At 36.4% G+C, this 17,422-nt stretch overlaps 1 protein-coding gene across 2 annotated transcripts in view; it reads left to right on the top strand.

Annotated features, from left to right (window-relative positions):
- Cortactin (cortactin) overlaps positions 1-17,422 on the top strand; it is a 280,366-nt gene that overhangs the window by 181,262 nt on the left and 81,682 nt on the right. For both annotated transcript variants that reach the window (XM_090405825.1, XM_090405824.1), the window contains exon 11: positions 1,148-1,315. In XM_090405825.1, the coding sequence (XP_090261951.1) occupies positions 1,148-1,315 (168 nt within the window). The remainder of the gene's footprint in view (positions 1-1,147; positions 1,316-17,422) is intronic.

The following is a 17,422-nucleotide window of genomic DNA, read 5'->3' as shown; positions in this document are numbered from 1 at the left end:
CCCTTGATTTAATAGAACCTGATTTAATGGACAAAAAATTTGTCTTAAAAAAAAAAACTTTTTTTTTATTTGTGCAATAGAGCATGCTTAAAAGGTTGGGTCAATTTGTCAGCATCATCGTATCATGCATCTGGTGTTGGGTTTGGGGTATTAAATCATCTAAGTGAGGGAGGAGATTAATAGTGGATTAGCATTGTGAGTCAACACTATCAGTCTTCTGGTGCTGTTCATCCTATTGTTTATCTTTTGTTATTTTTGCATTTTACATAATTGTGATTTTTACATATTTTTTAATAAATATATAATATTCGTCTATCATTATGGCCCCAATGAGATAAAAAAGTAAAGTGTAAATGTGATAACTTGAGTGTTGCACAAAAATTAGAACTGATTGAGAAGCTTTTAAAGGTGGTGTAATCGTTGCATGTGCATGCAGGATTTATAGAGTCAAAAATCAAACAGTTTCGGACATTCATGAAATTTTTTTTTTCTTTTTAAAAAAAACTTTTAAGGAGTTGACATTAAATTACACTGTAGATGGTTGTTCCAAGACGGCTTCTACAGTTTTTTCTAAAGTATTTTTCCTCCTCTAAAATGAATTTAAATAAAAAAAAAAGCAGCAACTAATGTTCATGTTGAAAACAACTCTGTGTGAGCTTTAAGAAAAAAAAAAGTGGTGGAAACACTCCATTAGTTATATTGTGTAGTTTTTGAATGTTTAATTAAAATAAAGTTTGGTTCCAGTTGTAAATTTATTTTTACATTTTTAACAGATGTTTAAGTGGTGTGTATAAATTACTCAGTGTATATAATATTTTATTCATACTTATACATCATAAAGCATTTAATACATCCTGTACATTTAAGTTCATTATTAATATATGTTTTTAAAATACATTCAATTTAATGGACTTTCAGTAATGGGGGACATCCGCCTTCTCCGATTAGTCCATTAAATCAATGATAACAGTACAATAAGTCTTTCTTTACCATTAACTCTCATTATAACAAACTTTTCATAAGTCCTCATAAGTAAGGCAAGAACTCTTTATGAAACCTTCCATTATAACAAACTATTTCTCCATTCCCTATGAATTTACTGCAGCAAGAATTGACTGAGAATTATATTTATCAAAATTTTCAATAGGAAAGACAGAAAAAGCTTTCTGTCTCTGAACAAGAAGTGGAAACTGTAACTGTGGAAAATACAGAGAAAAATGCACCATCTACCCCTTCTGCAACAAGTTCAGAAAAGGTTGTAATTGGTTACCAGGTTCTTCCAACATCTATATGTTCACGTGCTTCACTTACAAATGTAAGCAAACGTTTTTATTCATATAATTCAAGTTTTTAGATACTTATTTAACACGATGACTGCCAACTGTGAGTAACTTGTAGTTGGTAGTCTATGTTAAGACACCCATTATGAGTTATCTCACATTGTATTTGCAACATAACACATTGACACTGGTGCAAGTTTACACCTATGGCAGCCAACGTGTTAAATAATTATATACATATATATATATATATATGCAGTAAAACCCCGTTTTTACGTTCCTGCAATTTACATTTTCCTGCCATTTATGTCATTTTTTGTTGGTCAAGTCTTAAGGCCTATTCTTGCAATATATTGTTTTCCAACTATTAACAACTTGATGTGGACGTTATTTCCCGTGATTTGTGTTTTTTTCTCAGGTGGCAATACTGATTTTCAAATCGATTTCTGCAAAAATCTGCACATTTCTGTTCCCAAATGGCATTACTTTCAGCTGTAGTTTCATTTCCGCCATCACGGTGACTTGCACGCTTGCATCAGTAATGTAGTGATGAGTGATACCGTGATTTTTCAATCACAGTACGATTGATATTGCAGAATTTCTGCTACGTAATTTAGCATGTGAAAGTTGCTTTCAAGCTGCGGTGGTGGATTATCCGTGTTAGTAACATGGAGAAAAAAGATAGAAAATGTATTTCTGTAGAAGAAAAGATGGCAATTCTGCAATGTGTAGATTGGCATGCAAGAACATGTGTGCATTTAGCAAAAGATCTTGGACTCTCCGTGTCCACTTTGAACACAATAGTAAAAAACAGGTCAAGCATTGAACTCGATGCAAAGCAATCTGGTACTATCGAAAAAAAAGGAAAGCAAAAACAATCAACAATTAAAGATTTTTTTAAATACATAAATGTAAGTCATCATCATCATACGTATCAAGGATTTAGGCCTAGTATGGCCTGTTACAGCCTTAGAAGTCATCGTTGAATCGTTTAAGAGGATGTCCTGATTTTCTTTTTCCTAATGGCTTGTACTTTAAGGCTTGTTTTGGTAATCTTTCTGTTTTCATTCTTTGAACATGTTCCATCCATCTATGTTTATATTTTTTAATTTTTTAAATTACTTGGTTCTTGGTTTAATTCTTTCATAATATCTTCATTTCTTTTGTGATCAAATAGGGTATACTTTGCAGTTTTTCTCATAAACTTCATTTCTGCTGTTGTTAATCTTTGTTTGTCTTTTTGTTTTATTGTCCAGATTTCGCTTCCATACATTAAGACCGGTAGTGCTAATGTATTGTATACTTTTAGCCTGGTTTGTTTTTGAACTGGGTTTGGTTTAAATATAGAGTTAATTACTCCTGTTATTTTTAAATATTTTGCAATTTTTATGTTTATATCTTTTTCATTTTCATAAGTGATCATACATCCTAGGTAGTTAAATGAATTCACCTGTTCTAAGATCTTGTTATCTAATACTATTTTAGTTCTTGCTGGATCTTGTCCTTTAAAGGCCATAGTTTTTGATTTTTCCATTGATATTATCATACCATAATCTTTGGATATCTCATTTAGATTTAAAATAGCTTTCTGTAGGTTATCTTCAGAATTTGTAATTATTATTTGGTCGTCTGCAAAGAGGAGAGTGTTTAATTTAACTGTAGGTGAAAGTTTAATTCCTTGTAGTAAATTTTTACTCCATTTTATTATTATTTCATTTAAGTAGATATTAAAAAGAGTTGCTGAGAGGGGACATCCCTGTCGGACCCCTTGGTTTGTCTCTCTTGTATATGATAGCTCGTGATTTAATCTTATTTGTATTTGATTATTTTCATATATACTTGTGACAGCTTTTAGGATATTATTTGGTATTTGTCTTTCTTTTAATATGTTAAATAATATGTTTCTTTTAACTTTGTCAAATGCTTTTTCAAAGTCAATAAATGCAATATGTGTTTCTAAATTATATTCTCTTCTTTTCTCTATTATTAATTTTAGGCAGAAGGCTGGGTCTATACATGATCGTCCTTTTCTAAATCCATTTTGTACCTCTAGAATAAAGTTTTCGGAATATTTCATTAGTTTGTTATTTAAGATTCTGCTGTATATTTTTTGTAACATGAATTTAGTATACTGATACCTCTATAGTTTTTAGGGTCATCTCTATTACCTTTCTTAAAGATAGGAATCACAATTGCTTTTTTCCATTCTATTGGGGGGATACCAGTTGAGTAAATTTTATTTAAAAATAATAAGAGTCTTCCTTTGAATCTTGTTCCTGCGTATTTATATAGTTCTGAACCTAGCTTATCTTCTCCAGGTTATTTTCCGTTTTTTGTTTCTTTCAGGCTGATTTCTAATTCTTCTTCAGTTATATCCTTTTCATTTTCGTTAATTGTTTGCCAGTTGTCTTTTTTAAAATATTTGTCTGTCCACAGTTCTGTGTAGTAATTTAGAAATTCTTCTAATTTCAATTCAGTGTTTAATTTTATGTTTTCTTTGGTATCTGCATTTAGGTGTTTCAAAATCTTATATACATTGGGTCTTATTTTATATAAATCATGTTCTAAATTAGAAACAAATTTGTTCCATGATTCTCTGTCTTTTTCTGACTTCTCTTTTAGCTATGGCTCTTATTCTTTTATATTCTATTTCATCTTCTAATCTTTTACTGCTTAACCATTTGTGATAGGCTTCTTTTTTCTTTTTGATTATTTCTTTGATTATATCATCCCAGATCTTCAGTTTTTTCCTTTTATTGAATTTTTTGGTCTTTCCTAAGCTTTCATTTGCTGCTGCATTTAGTATTGTTTTTATATTAAGCCATTCTATTTCTATTTCTTCATTTTGTTTTATTTTATCTAGATACTGGTTAATTCTTTGTTCGTATAGCCATTGTACACTTGTGTCATTCAATAGTCGAGTTTTATAAACAAATGTTTCAATTTTTCTTTCTGTTCTTGTTACTTGTAGCCATTTAGGTGGTAATCTTAATTTTATTTTAACAAGGAAGTGGTCACTGCTTATTTCATATCCTCTGTGAACTCTAACATCTAGTGAAAATTTTGATGTCTTTTCATTTAATATGATGTAATCTAATATTGATTTCCATCCTCTTGCTGCCCAAGTATATTTATGTATGTCTTTATGTTTATAGAAGGAATATAAATGTAAGTAATTGTAAATTCATTTATTTTCAGTTATTAAATTTTGTAATCTAGTATGTAGACTTGCATACTAGCAGTAAGTCATCTTTTCGCCCTTTTTTAATGTTTTTTTTAAATTTCTGCTATATACACTTTTTTTCCATCGGTCCCCTGAAAAGTGTAAAAAAGAGGTTTTACTGTATATGTTTTTCAGTTTACTTTAATCATAAATTCATCATTCTATTTATTTATTTAGCAAATGATGTACATATAGAAAATAATAAGAGAATAAACAGAAAAGTTATAGTTTAACATTTAGATTCTGAATCCGCATTAAAAACTTTCATATAAGTTCCAGCATAAGAGAACACAGGATAGTCACTAACAATATGGTTAATGGTCCAGTCTAAATTGCCACAGTCACAGTATTGAAAGCCAGCCGATTTCCATTTGTGGAGCATCTGTTTGCATTTCCCATGTCATGGAAGGTCAAAACTCTTTAGTCTGGCTGTTGGATCAGGAATAGTGATATGTAAGTTAGAGCCATGTTTCTATCATTATAGTTTCCAGGCTGATGTGATATCAAAGGCATCAAACATTTGCACAAGTTCTCTAGGCAGGTTTTCTAAATTTCAGTTTCTGAGTAACTGTGTAAGAATTATCTTACACAGAATCATGAATGGGCAAGACATTGTTCTCAATAATTTTATTACATAGGCTGCCTAAAGTATTTTTTCCTCAATAATGGAGGAGGAGCAATATTAATAAGTGTTTGGAGCCAGTAAGTTGGTGCTAATCTTATTGTTCCAGAGATAAATCTTCTTTCCCACTTCTACATTTTATTCCTGTGTGCAATATTTGCACACCACTTCTCTAGGCAGATTGTCCAGATTTCAATTTCTTAGTAGTTGTGTAGGAGATATCTTCATGAATGGGCAAGTCATTGCTCTCAATAATTTTAGTACATGAATTGCTAAAGTCCTTTTCCTCCATAAAGGAGGAGGAGGAGGAGCAATATTACCAAGTGTTTGGAGCCAGTAAGTTGGTGTTAATCATATTGTTCCAGAAATAAATCTCATGGTTCAATTGAGATGGACATCACCCAGTGAGGTGTGAGCACTATTAAGCCATCTGCAGAACGATATTCTGCTATGGATACATTAATGCCAAAGCTGCTGTGTGTAATGTACTGACTTTGCATGCACCCCATGAAGAACCTGCAAGATAAGATATTACTGCAAGTTTTTAATTTTTCAGCAATCTTTGTCAAGTGAAATTCAAGAATCCTCACCAACATAACTGTACGGTTCTATTGTATTTTACCATGCTGTTTCTAAAGTAGACTTGGAACATAGTTTGACTGGCTGTTATTTCAATAAAAAGCAGTGACTTTAATTTTCTGAAGATTGTGTTGTAAGCACCATTGTTTAAAGTAGTTGTCAAGTTTTGATATGTCCTTTATTAGTGTATTCTCTGCAACTTTGTAAGGATGTGCTCTGAGTTTTTCTGTGAGATGGTGGGAATGTCATAGGTGTAGTGACTGAAAAGCGATGGAGCTAGCACAGATCATTGTGGAAGATCATTCTTACTAATGGAATTACTTAATGTTATCTTACTGATAGTATCGGTTTATCTTTCATTGGTGTGCTATTGTGGACATGTACATTTTATTAGACTTGGACATCTCTAAATATAGAGAATTACTGTTTTACATGTTACATTAGCATTAATGTGTGCGTGTGTGTATAAACAACCTTTTGACACTGTTTCTAGAATTGAATTGATTTTTGTTGAATTCATAGCATATGGAAGTACTGATTGCTTCTTCCGAACATAATTTATGCTATAATCGGATTAATCCTGTGTATAATCTCTTCAGCCTGCTTAGTAGATTGTATCCTCTGCCTGGTTTGACACCTGTGTAGGTCACATTCATGTAGAAAGAACCGTCTGATGATAATGTTGGTGCTTGTCTTCTTACTCTTTTGCTATACTCTTCCATATTCTTTGCTCTCTTTGTGCTAAATCTTTCTTACTTTTATATCATAGGCTATTATAAATGGGGTCATTTGATATACAGCCATATCTGCTGTATAGTGCAACCTGTGGACATCCAGAAAGAGAGAGATCCTCATTGGTCTTTCTTTCTGGATGTCCACAGGTTGTGCATTCCCCGCTTTGGCAAGGTGGGTGGTTCCCAAATGGCCTGGACAGGATCGGTTGGCTGACAACTTTGTAAAGGTTAACAGTGTTATAGTAAGTCTCCTTTCCCATGGTTTAGGAACACAGTCCAAGACTTACTGTAATGTTTGTGGCATCCCACTTCCGGGCACATCCCACTTCAGATGCAGAAGTGGGATGTGCTCACCCATATGGCTGAACAGTGTCCATGTGTACTTGGTTGATGCTCAGTTTTACACCACTGCATCTTATTTCTGGAACTGTGAAATCAATCCCAGCCTACTGGCTCCCAGTGCTAAGCAACATCCCACCTCCGCAGATCCAACTTTCTTTTACTGAATACAGCAAAATCATGGAAATCCAAGATCTCCCAATCCATGAACACATCCCATCCCTAGAAATAAATAGGCACCCTCCAATCTTAACAGCAAAAAATCTTGTGGAGCAAGTTTTGACATGAAGGAGAGTCCTTGTAATACTTCAACAAGAGACTTCCATGAATTAGTGGATCCAACACAGATGCCTTCGGTTTTGATCTACCTCAGAAAACTTGGTTTACCCTTAAGAGAATCCACAGCAATCATGGCAGATGTGCAAGACCACCTTTACAAATGGGGCATGATTGCCTCATCCAGATGCCACTGTTGATCACCCCCGCCAGACAGTTAATCATATTACAGTAGAATGTGCCCAACATGCATACAATTGAAACCTGTCAAAGTTCATCCACGCTAGACATGCAGTTGTAGTCTATTCTTGAGTGTCTCTTTTATGACTGTATTATGTGTTATTATAGTACATATGTCTATTATTATGCTTATATATATTAAGGATTAATGTAACTTTTCATGTGTGAGCCATATGCTAAATAAATAAATAAATAAATCCAGGCACATTTTATTCCTTGCTGGATGGTGGGAATCCATGTGGCTCAGAAGTGAGTGAGGATCTGTGGTGCCAAATTCTCCCTTCTTTTCTGAATCGTTTCTCCTCAAATTTTCCAAGGCTTCACAAAGTACCAGCTATATCCATAATTCATGGAGGCAGCAAGTGATATATATATATTTAAAAAAAAACAACAAAAAAAACATTGCCTCTACCATTCGAATGTTTTCTATTAATACAGCCAACAGGGTGAATAGAATGCTTTATTGGCAAAACGTTATCCTTTACCCATTAGAGTTTGGAAAGTCTGGTAGGTTCTTAAATCAGTTCAGCTCTGTTTAGGAAACATCACTGTAGAAACAACATTCAAAAAATATTCAGAGCAACTCCTTTATGCAACATCTGTTGAGGGAATACTTATTGCAGTAACTCCCTAGAAAATCCTAAACTTTTAGAGAAGTGATATCAACGTTGTGATCCCTTGATGCTCTAAATGAAATCAAGAAGAATCCTAGGCTTATCTTTCCAGGGCTTCACAAAGTCCCAAAATATTTAACACGATATGTGTGACAATGGAATTTTATATTTTGCATAAACCATCATTTTGAGTAAACCATTTGCAGTCATAGTCCCATTTTTAATCCCTTTAATGTTCTGAACTTTCGCTATGCTGTTAAGGCTGTTATTCTGGTAAAACAGCTTCATGAGAAGTGTGTGATTGATCTTTTGGTAATGGTGACATTCTGCTTTAACACATCTGCCCACAGGCAGTGAACTAATGCATTCTGCAGCTACCTGCTTTTATAGAAGCTTCTTTCAAAGCATACGTCATTGGGGACATTTGTCATTTGCATAAATGGTACGGTTGCAGTATTTCACTGCACACCATGGAGTATCATGCGTAATTTACATGTATTGCAGTGCCATGTATCACTCTAGCGGCAACTTTTAGAACTAATGTTGGTTTTTGCATTAACTAGAGTAAGCTTAAGTAAGCTATATGTCAATAAAGCAATAAAACTTGATGACACATTATCACATATGTGTCTTAAGGGAATATTCCATGGAGTTAGCATCAGCCTTGGTCACCTGTTTAGCAAGAGGCTTGCAATAGCACAAATCCCAAAGGAGTGGGAGGAGGGTAAAATGTTTCCTCTTCATAAAGTGGTGATACGGTTTAGGCTACAAATTATAGGCTGATCTGTATATCTGGAGTTCTAGTTAAGGTATTGGATTGGTTGGGGAAAGTAGGATACAAATGCAGATTGATAATAGTGATATTTTTTGTGCTCATCATTATGGGTTTGTTAAAGAGAGGGTGTATTTTGATTATTGATTAGTCTCATCCATCCCTTTAAGATGGGTGAGACAAGGGAAATGCATATAGGCTACAAATTATAGGCTGATCTATAATTTGATCTATAACTGTATACCTGGAGTTCTAGTTAAGGTATTGGATTGGTTGGGGAAAGTAGGATACAAATGCGGATTGATAATAGTGATATTTTTTGTGCTCATCATTATGGATTTGTTAAAGAGAGGTTGTATTTTGATTATTGATTAGTCTCATCCATCCCTTTAAGATGGGTAGAGTCCCCTAATGAGGGTTTCACAATAAATTTAATGTGACTGGTTCGTCACTCCTTGCTGAATCCCCCTAAGGACAGTATTCATGACTGTAATCTGTGTGTTCACGGAGCCAGTCTGCCTGCTCTCTGCAGGGACAAAAAACCCACGTTTCCAGGTGAAAACCCTTGACCTCCGTAATTCACCTTTAGTCGAAGGTGACCAGATAAAGGTTCCTCACATCGCTGATGGGAATCGAATCCAGGTCTTTCTGACCAACTTTGTCTATACCGACTGAGCTACAGAGACTGTAGGTTGTGTTTTATCATTTCTTTTATGTAGTATAAAATGTTATTGAATGTATTGGACAAGGGAAATGCATATACAGTGGTATACTTGGATTTTGCAAAAGCATTTAATAGATTGCAACACCACAGGTTGGTAATAACTAAACTAAAGCAGTGGGATTGGATGATAGATTAGTGAGTTGGATAGGCAACTTGCTCTCTGATTGGTATTAGCAGGTTGTGCAGATATCTATTGGAGTATACCAAGTTTTCCAGAAGAGTAAAATCACTGGTGGTGTTGCTCAGGGTCTTCCCCCCCGCCCCCCATTTATTTTTTTTAATTATCTGATTCACACACAAAAGGAAACCAGACCTATAGCACATTAGTGCCATGGGCATGGGCAACAAGAGGAATAGAAGAAAGGAGGAATCTGTTCATATTTTGCTTGAACAGCTGTGGGTTGTTATCTTTAGGGAAGGCAGAGTGAGGGAGACTGTTCTAAAGGACAAAAGTAAATGGGACAAAGGAGGAGGCAGTGAAGTTGGTTCAGTGAGTTTCGAGATGGACTGTAAAAGGGTGTTGGTTAGCAGTGGCTCTTGTTTTAATGATTTTGGAGGAGAGTGGAGGAATAATGGTTGCCAATTCAGTACTGTCCACGAAAGTATCTGTAGAAGAGACACAAGGCAGAAACTGAATGTCTGTGAGAGAGGGATTGAAGTGCGTATGTGTGAGAGAGAGGAATTAATTAGGCTGATTGCCCTCTTCTGGATGGATTCTTAGACAGGATTTTGGTGCTCCACCCCAAATATGGGAGCAGTATTTCATGGCTCTGCAGATTTGAGCTTTGTATAGAGTTAGCAGCTGTAAAGGTGTGAAGTAGTGTCTTGTTTGAAAAAGTACAAGTTTTTTGCTGCTGCAGAAGCTATAGTTGAAAGTCGTGGTGCCAGAAAGATCGGAAGTGCAGATTATTCTGAGTAGGGAAATCTGATTGTGTTTGGATATATCAGTATTACTGAAGGTAAGGGGGGGGGATGCGAGCTCTTTCTTGTGAGAGATCAGACAGGACTGAGTTTTGGCAGCATTGAAGTTTACATGGTTGTCCTTGCCCCACTGGGTTATGGCTAGGAGATTTGAATTCAGGTCACTGGTCATGGTAGATCTTGAGGAGCACTACAAGGTTTGTCAAATGAAAAGGAAGAATGGAGTGTACTGTCATCGGCTAAGCTGTGGATAGGATTGTAAGTCTAAGATAGCAGGCGAAAGAACAGAATCCTGGGGTACTCCTGCATTGTGGGGAAATCTGAGGAGAGTAAACCATCCACCATGACACATGACAGTGAACGACCAGTGAGAAAGATCACAATCCAGTTGCAGAGTGATGAAGGAAGGCCATGGGATGGCAATTTGTTAAGTAGGTCCCTGTGCCCAAACCCAATCAAATGCTTTTGAAATGTTGAGGGTAACCAAATGAGTTTCTCCAAATTTCTCCATGGCTCGAGTCCAGAGGTTGGTGGGGAAGGAAAGAAGATCAGCTGTAGATCATGAATGTCAGTATTCCTACTGCTGGTCACTGATTAGTTGGTATGACTCTAGGCAGTTCAAGAGTTGGTTGCTTCAAGAGATTGCCTTTTCCTTAATTTTAGAGAGAAAACAGAAGTGAGAGCAATTGGGCAGTAGTTCATTAGTTGACTTTTATCACTTTTTTCTGGGATGGGCTGGATCTGGACCTGCTTCCATGTTGTAGGGTAGATGCCAGTTGAATAGGATAGATTGAAGAGGTGATACAAGATAGATGTCAGTTCTGGGGCACAGTTTTTTAACACAATACGTGAGATACCAGGAGGACCAGATGCCTTATTTATGTTCAAGCTATTGAGCATTCTTTGAATTTCGTTTGTCAGAGACTGTGGGTGACATGGAGGGAACTGTTTTTGATAGTGTGGAAGGAACTTTGCCCAGGCCATCGATGCAGGTATTTGAAGAGAAGTGTGATGCCAATAAATTGGCCTTGACTTTAGGTAAGGTAACTACAGTACCATCTTGTTGTAAGAGTAGTGGGAATCTGTGTGGGTAGAAGTTGCACCCAATTTCCTTGGCAAGGAACCAGAAGGAGTGACTGCTATTTGGGCAGTAGGTGAGTTTTCAGCATTTGGCTCTCTCAAAGTGTGACTTGGACTTGGTGATGATTCTTTTACAATAGTCACGAGCTGCAGAGTGTGCAACTGGAGTTTTGCTCTTGAGCCATTCGTGGTAAGTAGAGTTTTTTCCCCTTTTACAGCATTGATACACTTTTTTGAGAATCAAGGCTTGGGTGGTTGCTGAGAATTTGGAGTGGAATAAGGGATGAAAGCCTTAATTTCTGTGAGAATGATTTCTGTTATTTGGTCTGAGATGTTTGGATTGGAAGAACTGAGGCAGTAGTTGGACCATGGGAATGATAAATAGAAGTCACAGTAGTCTGTCCAGTTGGCACCCTTGTAGTGCCAAAGGACATGAGACTGTGAACTGGTGAGTGAAATTTATTCTGTGACAAAAGACTTGTATGAGGTTGTGGTCCGAATTACCAAGTGGTATACCTGGAATGGGAATTTGTTAGGAAGAGATGACCTATGTTAGCAAATTGAAGAGTATTCTGGTTAGGAAGATTGATGATCTGAGATAGGTAAACACCTGAGCATCCCTGCCTGCTTGGTTGTGAAACTGTAGAAGGAGAGCCAATGTGAGTTATGGACATTGAAGTCCTCAAGAAGGATGACCTGACTATTGGGATATTTTGATTGCAGAAAGTCAAGCTTTAGAGAGAGAGAGAGATTTGAAGAGGTTGGAGTCGTTGATGGAGTTTGGAGAGTGATAGAGAGAGAGATCATATGAAAAGGGCAGGTTGGTTTGGTATAGAAATTTTGATCCAAAGCAGATCAAACTGGAGATTCAAGGTTTTGTTGTCTCTGGCATGGTATGTCACTTCTGTTGAATTGCACAAGTTCGACCCTTGTGGCAGAAAGAGCTGTATTGTGTAGTTTGGGAAGTTCAGGCCAGTGGCTATTGAGGTTGCCAGTAGATGGTGGTGCTTCATACCATTTATATTGCTGTTCGGGCCACTGATGTTATTGAAGTGGATGTGGAAATTTTTTTTTCGAAAGAATTAACATTGGTGAGTTGTTTGATTGTTTTTTTTTTTTGTTTTTTTTTTGGAAGAATTTTTGAGATCTGCAGTAAAATCACATTTCTTTTGGTTATGGTTCATTGTATTTTGTGCAGAAGGAAGTGAGACATGCAGTGAGAGGTGACAGTCTTGCAAACATACCACTCAAACAGAGGGAACTTGGTCTCCTGTCCATACATGGCTTCAACAGTTTCCTCTGCAACCACAGCATTTGGTCTCCCTCCAGTCACAAACTGTCAAATTACTTGGCTGCAGGATTTGACACTGGCTGATTGGGAAGCCTCCAGATACATTATTAGAGTTTGGTTCTGTGTACTATCGAGTGGATGGCCTGTGGAACCATTTTGCTGCTGTACCCTTGAATGAGGGAGGGTCCTGGTCTTCTACAATGAGATTGGTATATCATTGAGGGTATCACTCTCTCTGTATATGGGAAGAGGGTGACAGAAACTGGAACCCTTGCTGTAGTGACCAAAGATGGGTGCAGCCACTTCAGGTTTCTAATAAGCAAGATAGTGTATTTCACGGGTGATGAAAGATATCTACCATCTAGTGCCCACCTAGCACCTACCACCTTCCAAGTTCCAAGTTCCAACTACCAAGTTCCACCTTGGGACCATTGTTATTTAATTTGTATATTAATGATATTTTGATAGACTTAACTGGTGATATACAACTGTTTGTAGATGTTGCAAAACTGGAGGAGTGATGAGGATTCAAGCAGATGTTGAGGCCTTACAGGGAGGACTTTAATAGATTGTATGAATGGGCAACTGTATCGAACTGTCAATTCAGTGTTTCAAAATGTAAGGTTGTGAAATTTGGCAGGAACAGTGCGATGCAAAGTATACATTTGGTGGGGGAAATTTTGAAGGAAGTAAAGAGGACAAACAATCTTGGAGAGGTGGTGGACAAGGATCTAAAGTTGTGAAGTCATAACATCAGAATTCAGCAATGATGATGATGATGGCCTTTAATGTGCAGAAATAAGGAGGTTTTCGTTCTGTTGTATAAGGCCTTTATCAGGACACATATGGATCATTGTGCACAGATTTGTATTGCCCTGGTTTTTATGGTGATGAGGATATATTGGATATATCCTCATATCTATCCAGTAAAAATCCAATATAAATGATCCAGAGAAGATTGATTAAGGTGGTAACTGTTCTTTAGGATGTGGGATATGAAGAAAGATTGAGGGAATGCAATTTGCAAAGCCTTGTGAATAGAAGGGATGATTGATACATTTAAGTTGGTAAGGATTATTTTGTACCATCATGATATTTGTGGCCAAGATGACAAGAAAAAGACACAGAGGAAGACCGAGGTCTAGGGGTGGACTGATTCAGTCACGAGTGTCTTAGAAGAACAGAATGTTAGATACAACAATATTGGAGTAACGACAAGTAATAGACTAATTTGAAGGAAAATTGTTGATAGTTATTAATAATGTGAACTTTATGTAGTGCTGTTATAGTAGCATTTTTCAGAAATTTTTCATAGAATTGATGAAGGGGTGGGGGAAACAAGGAGATATCCCCCCTTGAAGCTAAGGGGAAGCAGCATAAGGAGTAGGTTCTTTGCATTAAGAGGTTGGTGAGTGGAATGCATTGCCTGGAATTGTAGTCATATGTTCATTGAACATCCATAGATGCTGTATGGTCACTCCGATGCTTGGATGTGCCTTACCATGTAGTCCTGTTGTATGCTTTTCTGGAGGCTTCAACTCTGAAGTCATTCCACACACACTATCCATCCATCTCATTGACTGTCTACCTCTTCCTCTTTTCTGAGAACTTTACCTTCTATTATTGTTCGGAGAAGTCCTCCTTCCATCCTTTCAATATGTCCAAAATATCCCCCCTTGAAGCTAAGGGGAAGCAGCATAAGGAGTAGGTTCTTTGCATTAAGAGGTTGGTGAGTGGAATGCATTGCCTGGAATTGTAGTCATATGTTCATTGAACATCCATAGATGCTGTATGGTCACTCCGATGCTTGGATGTGCCTTACCATGTAGTCCTGTTGTATGCTTTTCTGGAGGCTTCAACTCTGAAGTCATTCCACACACACTATCCATCCATCTCATTGACTGTCTACCTCTTCCTCTTTTCTGAGAACTTTACCTTCTATTATTGTTCTGAGAAGTCCTCCTTCCATCCTTTCAATATGTCCAAAATATTTTAACTTTCTTCTGTCAGTATCCTTAAGGAGCCTTAAAATTCTACTGATCTTTTCTAACACCCATTCATTTGTACACCTTTCAGTATATATCCCCAACAGTAACACCACATCTCAAAAGCAGCTATTCTTTTCTTAACTGACTTCTTTAGGTTCCAAGTCTCACATCCATAAGTTGCTGTTGGAGAAACAACTGCATCCAAAATCCTCAACTTTGTTTCCATGAAGATAGATCCATCCTTTCGGATTTTAGACAACTCTCTGACTGTTGTAGCCATGTTTTAGCCATTCCCAATCTTCTTCTGACTTTCTGAACAGCAATTTTTCACATTAATAATGGATCCTAGGTACTCAAACTTGCTGACATCTGTAATTCTTTCTCCATTAAGGTAAACTTGTTTCTCAAGAGCTTCCTGTTTGTATTTCCTTTGAGAACCATAATCTTTGTCTTGCTAGGATTGAGTTCAAGTCCTGTGTTATTACTGATCTTGATTAACAAAATCAGTAATAGGACAAATCCTTTATCAAGAATTTGTCATAGTTCTTCCTTCTCATTATAGAGGACTACATATCCCCATTTAACAAAAGGGGGATCAGAATAGCAGATCATACGAGCTCTATGTACAAGAATCTTGATTATACCCATTTTTATTCAGTTTATCAGAAGCCATCCTTTACTGGCAGTTATATTCACTCGTCCTTCTACCATCGTTGATCACAGAAAATGGGTATTATCAAGAGTCACATATATAGAGCTCATACGATCTGCTCTTCTGATCCCCTTTTGTTAGATGAGTTGAATAAAATTAAAAGCAATCTGATATGTAATGGATACAACAAACTACCATTCAAAAATTATTGATAATTATCATCCTTCTACTGCAATCTATTGCGACAAGAATTTTCAGTAAACTATCTTAAAGGAACCTTGGAACAAATGGTAAGGATTCTTCAAAAATTCAATCTATATACTTCCTTCAAACTAGCTTGAAAACTTTCTTCCTTCCTACCATCTACAAATGATATTACCATGTCTTTCCTTACCCGGTATCTATCAAGTACCCTGTTCATGTCATCTTTGTTATTTTGGACAGACTGGTCTTTTTGCCTTGATAAGAACATCAAGACTACATTACATTTTTGGAATCCTACAAGTCTGGCCTTGCTTCTCACACTGTTGACCCTAGGCACAGAGTTCTTTGGAACCATACAAAATCTTTTCATTCCAGCCAGTTTAAATTTGATCGTCTTTTCCTTGAAACATAAACCTATCAGACTGCATGCCAATATCCCAGTTTTAGAAAGTGATTACTGTTAATTGTTCATAAGATTTTTAATTAATAATTATTTAAAATAATTTTTATCTATGCAACATTCTGCAATTTTTCCTTTGAACTCTAATAGTGTAATATCATATACGTCATTTGTGAACGAGGTACGAGCTAATATATGCATGATTTATGCCCCATTATAGTGACTCATTTTAATTGTAGTTAGCAGTCTGTCTCATTGACAATATCCATGTAACATTGGATGAAATATGTTGTAGTTCTGTGAATAAAATTCTATATAATTTTGTTACATGCATAAGCTGTGAAAGTTATTATTATTATCATCATTCATCATCATGATTCAAGATCTCCATGGAGTTACATGACTGATCGTGGGAGGCCTGCCCTAGAGAATATACCACTCATTCACAGTTTTTGATCTCAACACTATCAGGCAGTGCATTCCATGGTTCAACTACCCTCCATGAAAAGAAACCACTCATCACCCTCTTGCCCGCAACTTCCTTTCGCCATTTCAGGAATGACCCCCCCCCCCCCCGTTCCACCAATTGAAAGTGCTCCCCGTTGTCAACTCTGTAACTACCTCTCAACAGTTTAAATGTCTCAATTATATTACCTATCTTCCTTCTATCAAATTTTACAGTGCACATTCCCTCAGTCTGTCCTCATAACTAACATTTTACAGTCCTGATATCATTATTGTTATTTGCGTTTTTTTTTTTTTTTTTATGTTGAGCCCATGCATGAGATGTTGGTTAATCAGCCTGTGGTATGTTAGTTCCATGTATCATTAGTGGGTTGGGAAAGGAAAACACTTGTTTACATTTGATTTAAAAGTCTGTATATTGCATTCTTTGAGAAACACATACGGGGATTACTGTTCCACAATATAGGAGGGATGAAGGAGGAGGAAAAGAAACTTGTTCTGTGAGTTTCAAAGTGCACTGTGAAGGGATGTTGGATGCCAGTCACACGTGTTCCAACAGATTTAGTACTGAATGGGGGAATTATTGATGTTATTTCATATCAATATTTGCTATGGAAATATTTATAGAATACACATATTGAAGAAACCAGATGCCTGTGTAAAAGTTGGAGAAGTGAGTTAGTAAGAGATTGGTTATTAATCGATCTGATTCCCTCCTCTGTTCGAGTCTTAAAGGGCCCCACTCCAAATGTGGGGTGGATTTGTGATTTATATAAGGTTAACAGCTGTTCAGAGTTGAAGTAACATCTTGAACCAAAGAGAAATCCTAGTTTTATTGAAGCTAAGGAGGCAATAGTTGTGATGTGTTTATGCCAGGAGAGGCTTTATGTCAGGGTGATTCCAAGAAGAGAAATCTCATCTTGTCTAAAATTTTTAAGTGTTTTCAAAAATAATACTGTAAGAAAATGTGTCTTTTTTTTTGTGAGAAATAAAGCAGACTGGATTTTGCTAGTATTGA

The sequence above is a fragment of the Typopeltis vanoorti genome, chromosome 15 (assembly GCF_054136105.1).
Source record: "Typopeltis vanoorti isolate ZY-2024b chromosome 15, IOZ_Tvanoo_1.0, whole genome shotgun sequence".
NCBI lineage: Eukaryota > Metazoa > Arthropoda > Arachnida > Uropygi > Thelyphonidae > Typopeltis > Typopeltis vanoorti.
The sequence above is the reverse complement of the archived record's forward strand: the minus strand, read 5'-3'. Positions and strand labels throughout refer to the sequence as shown.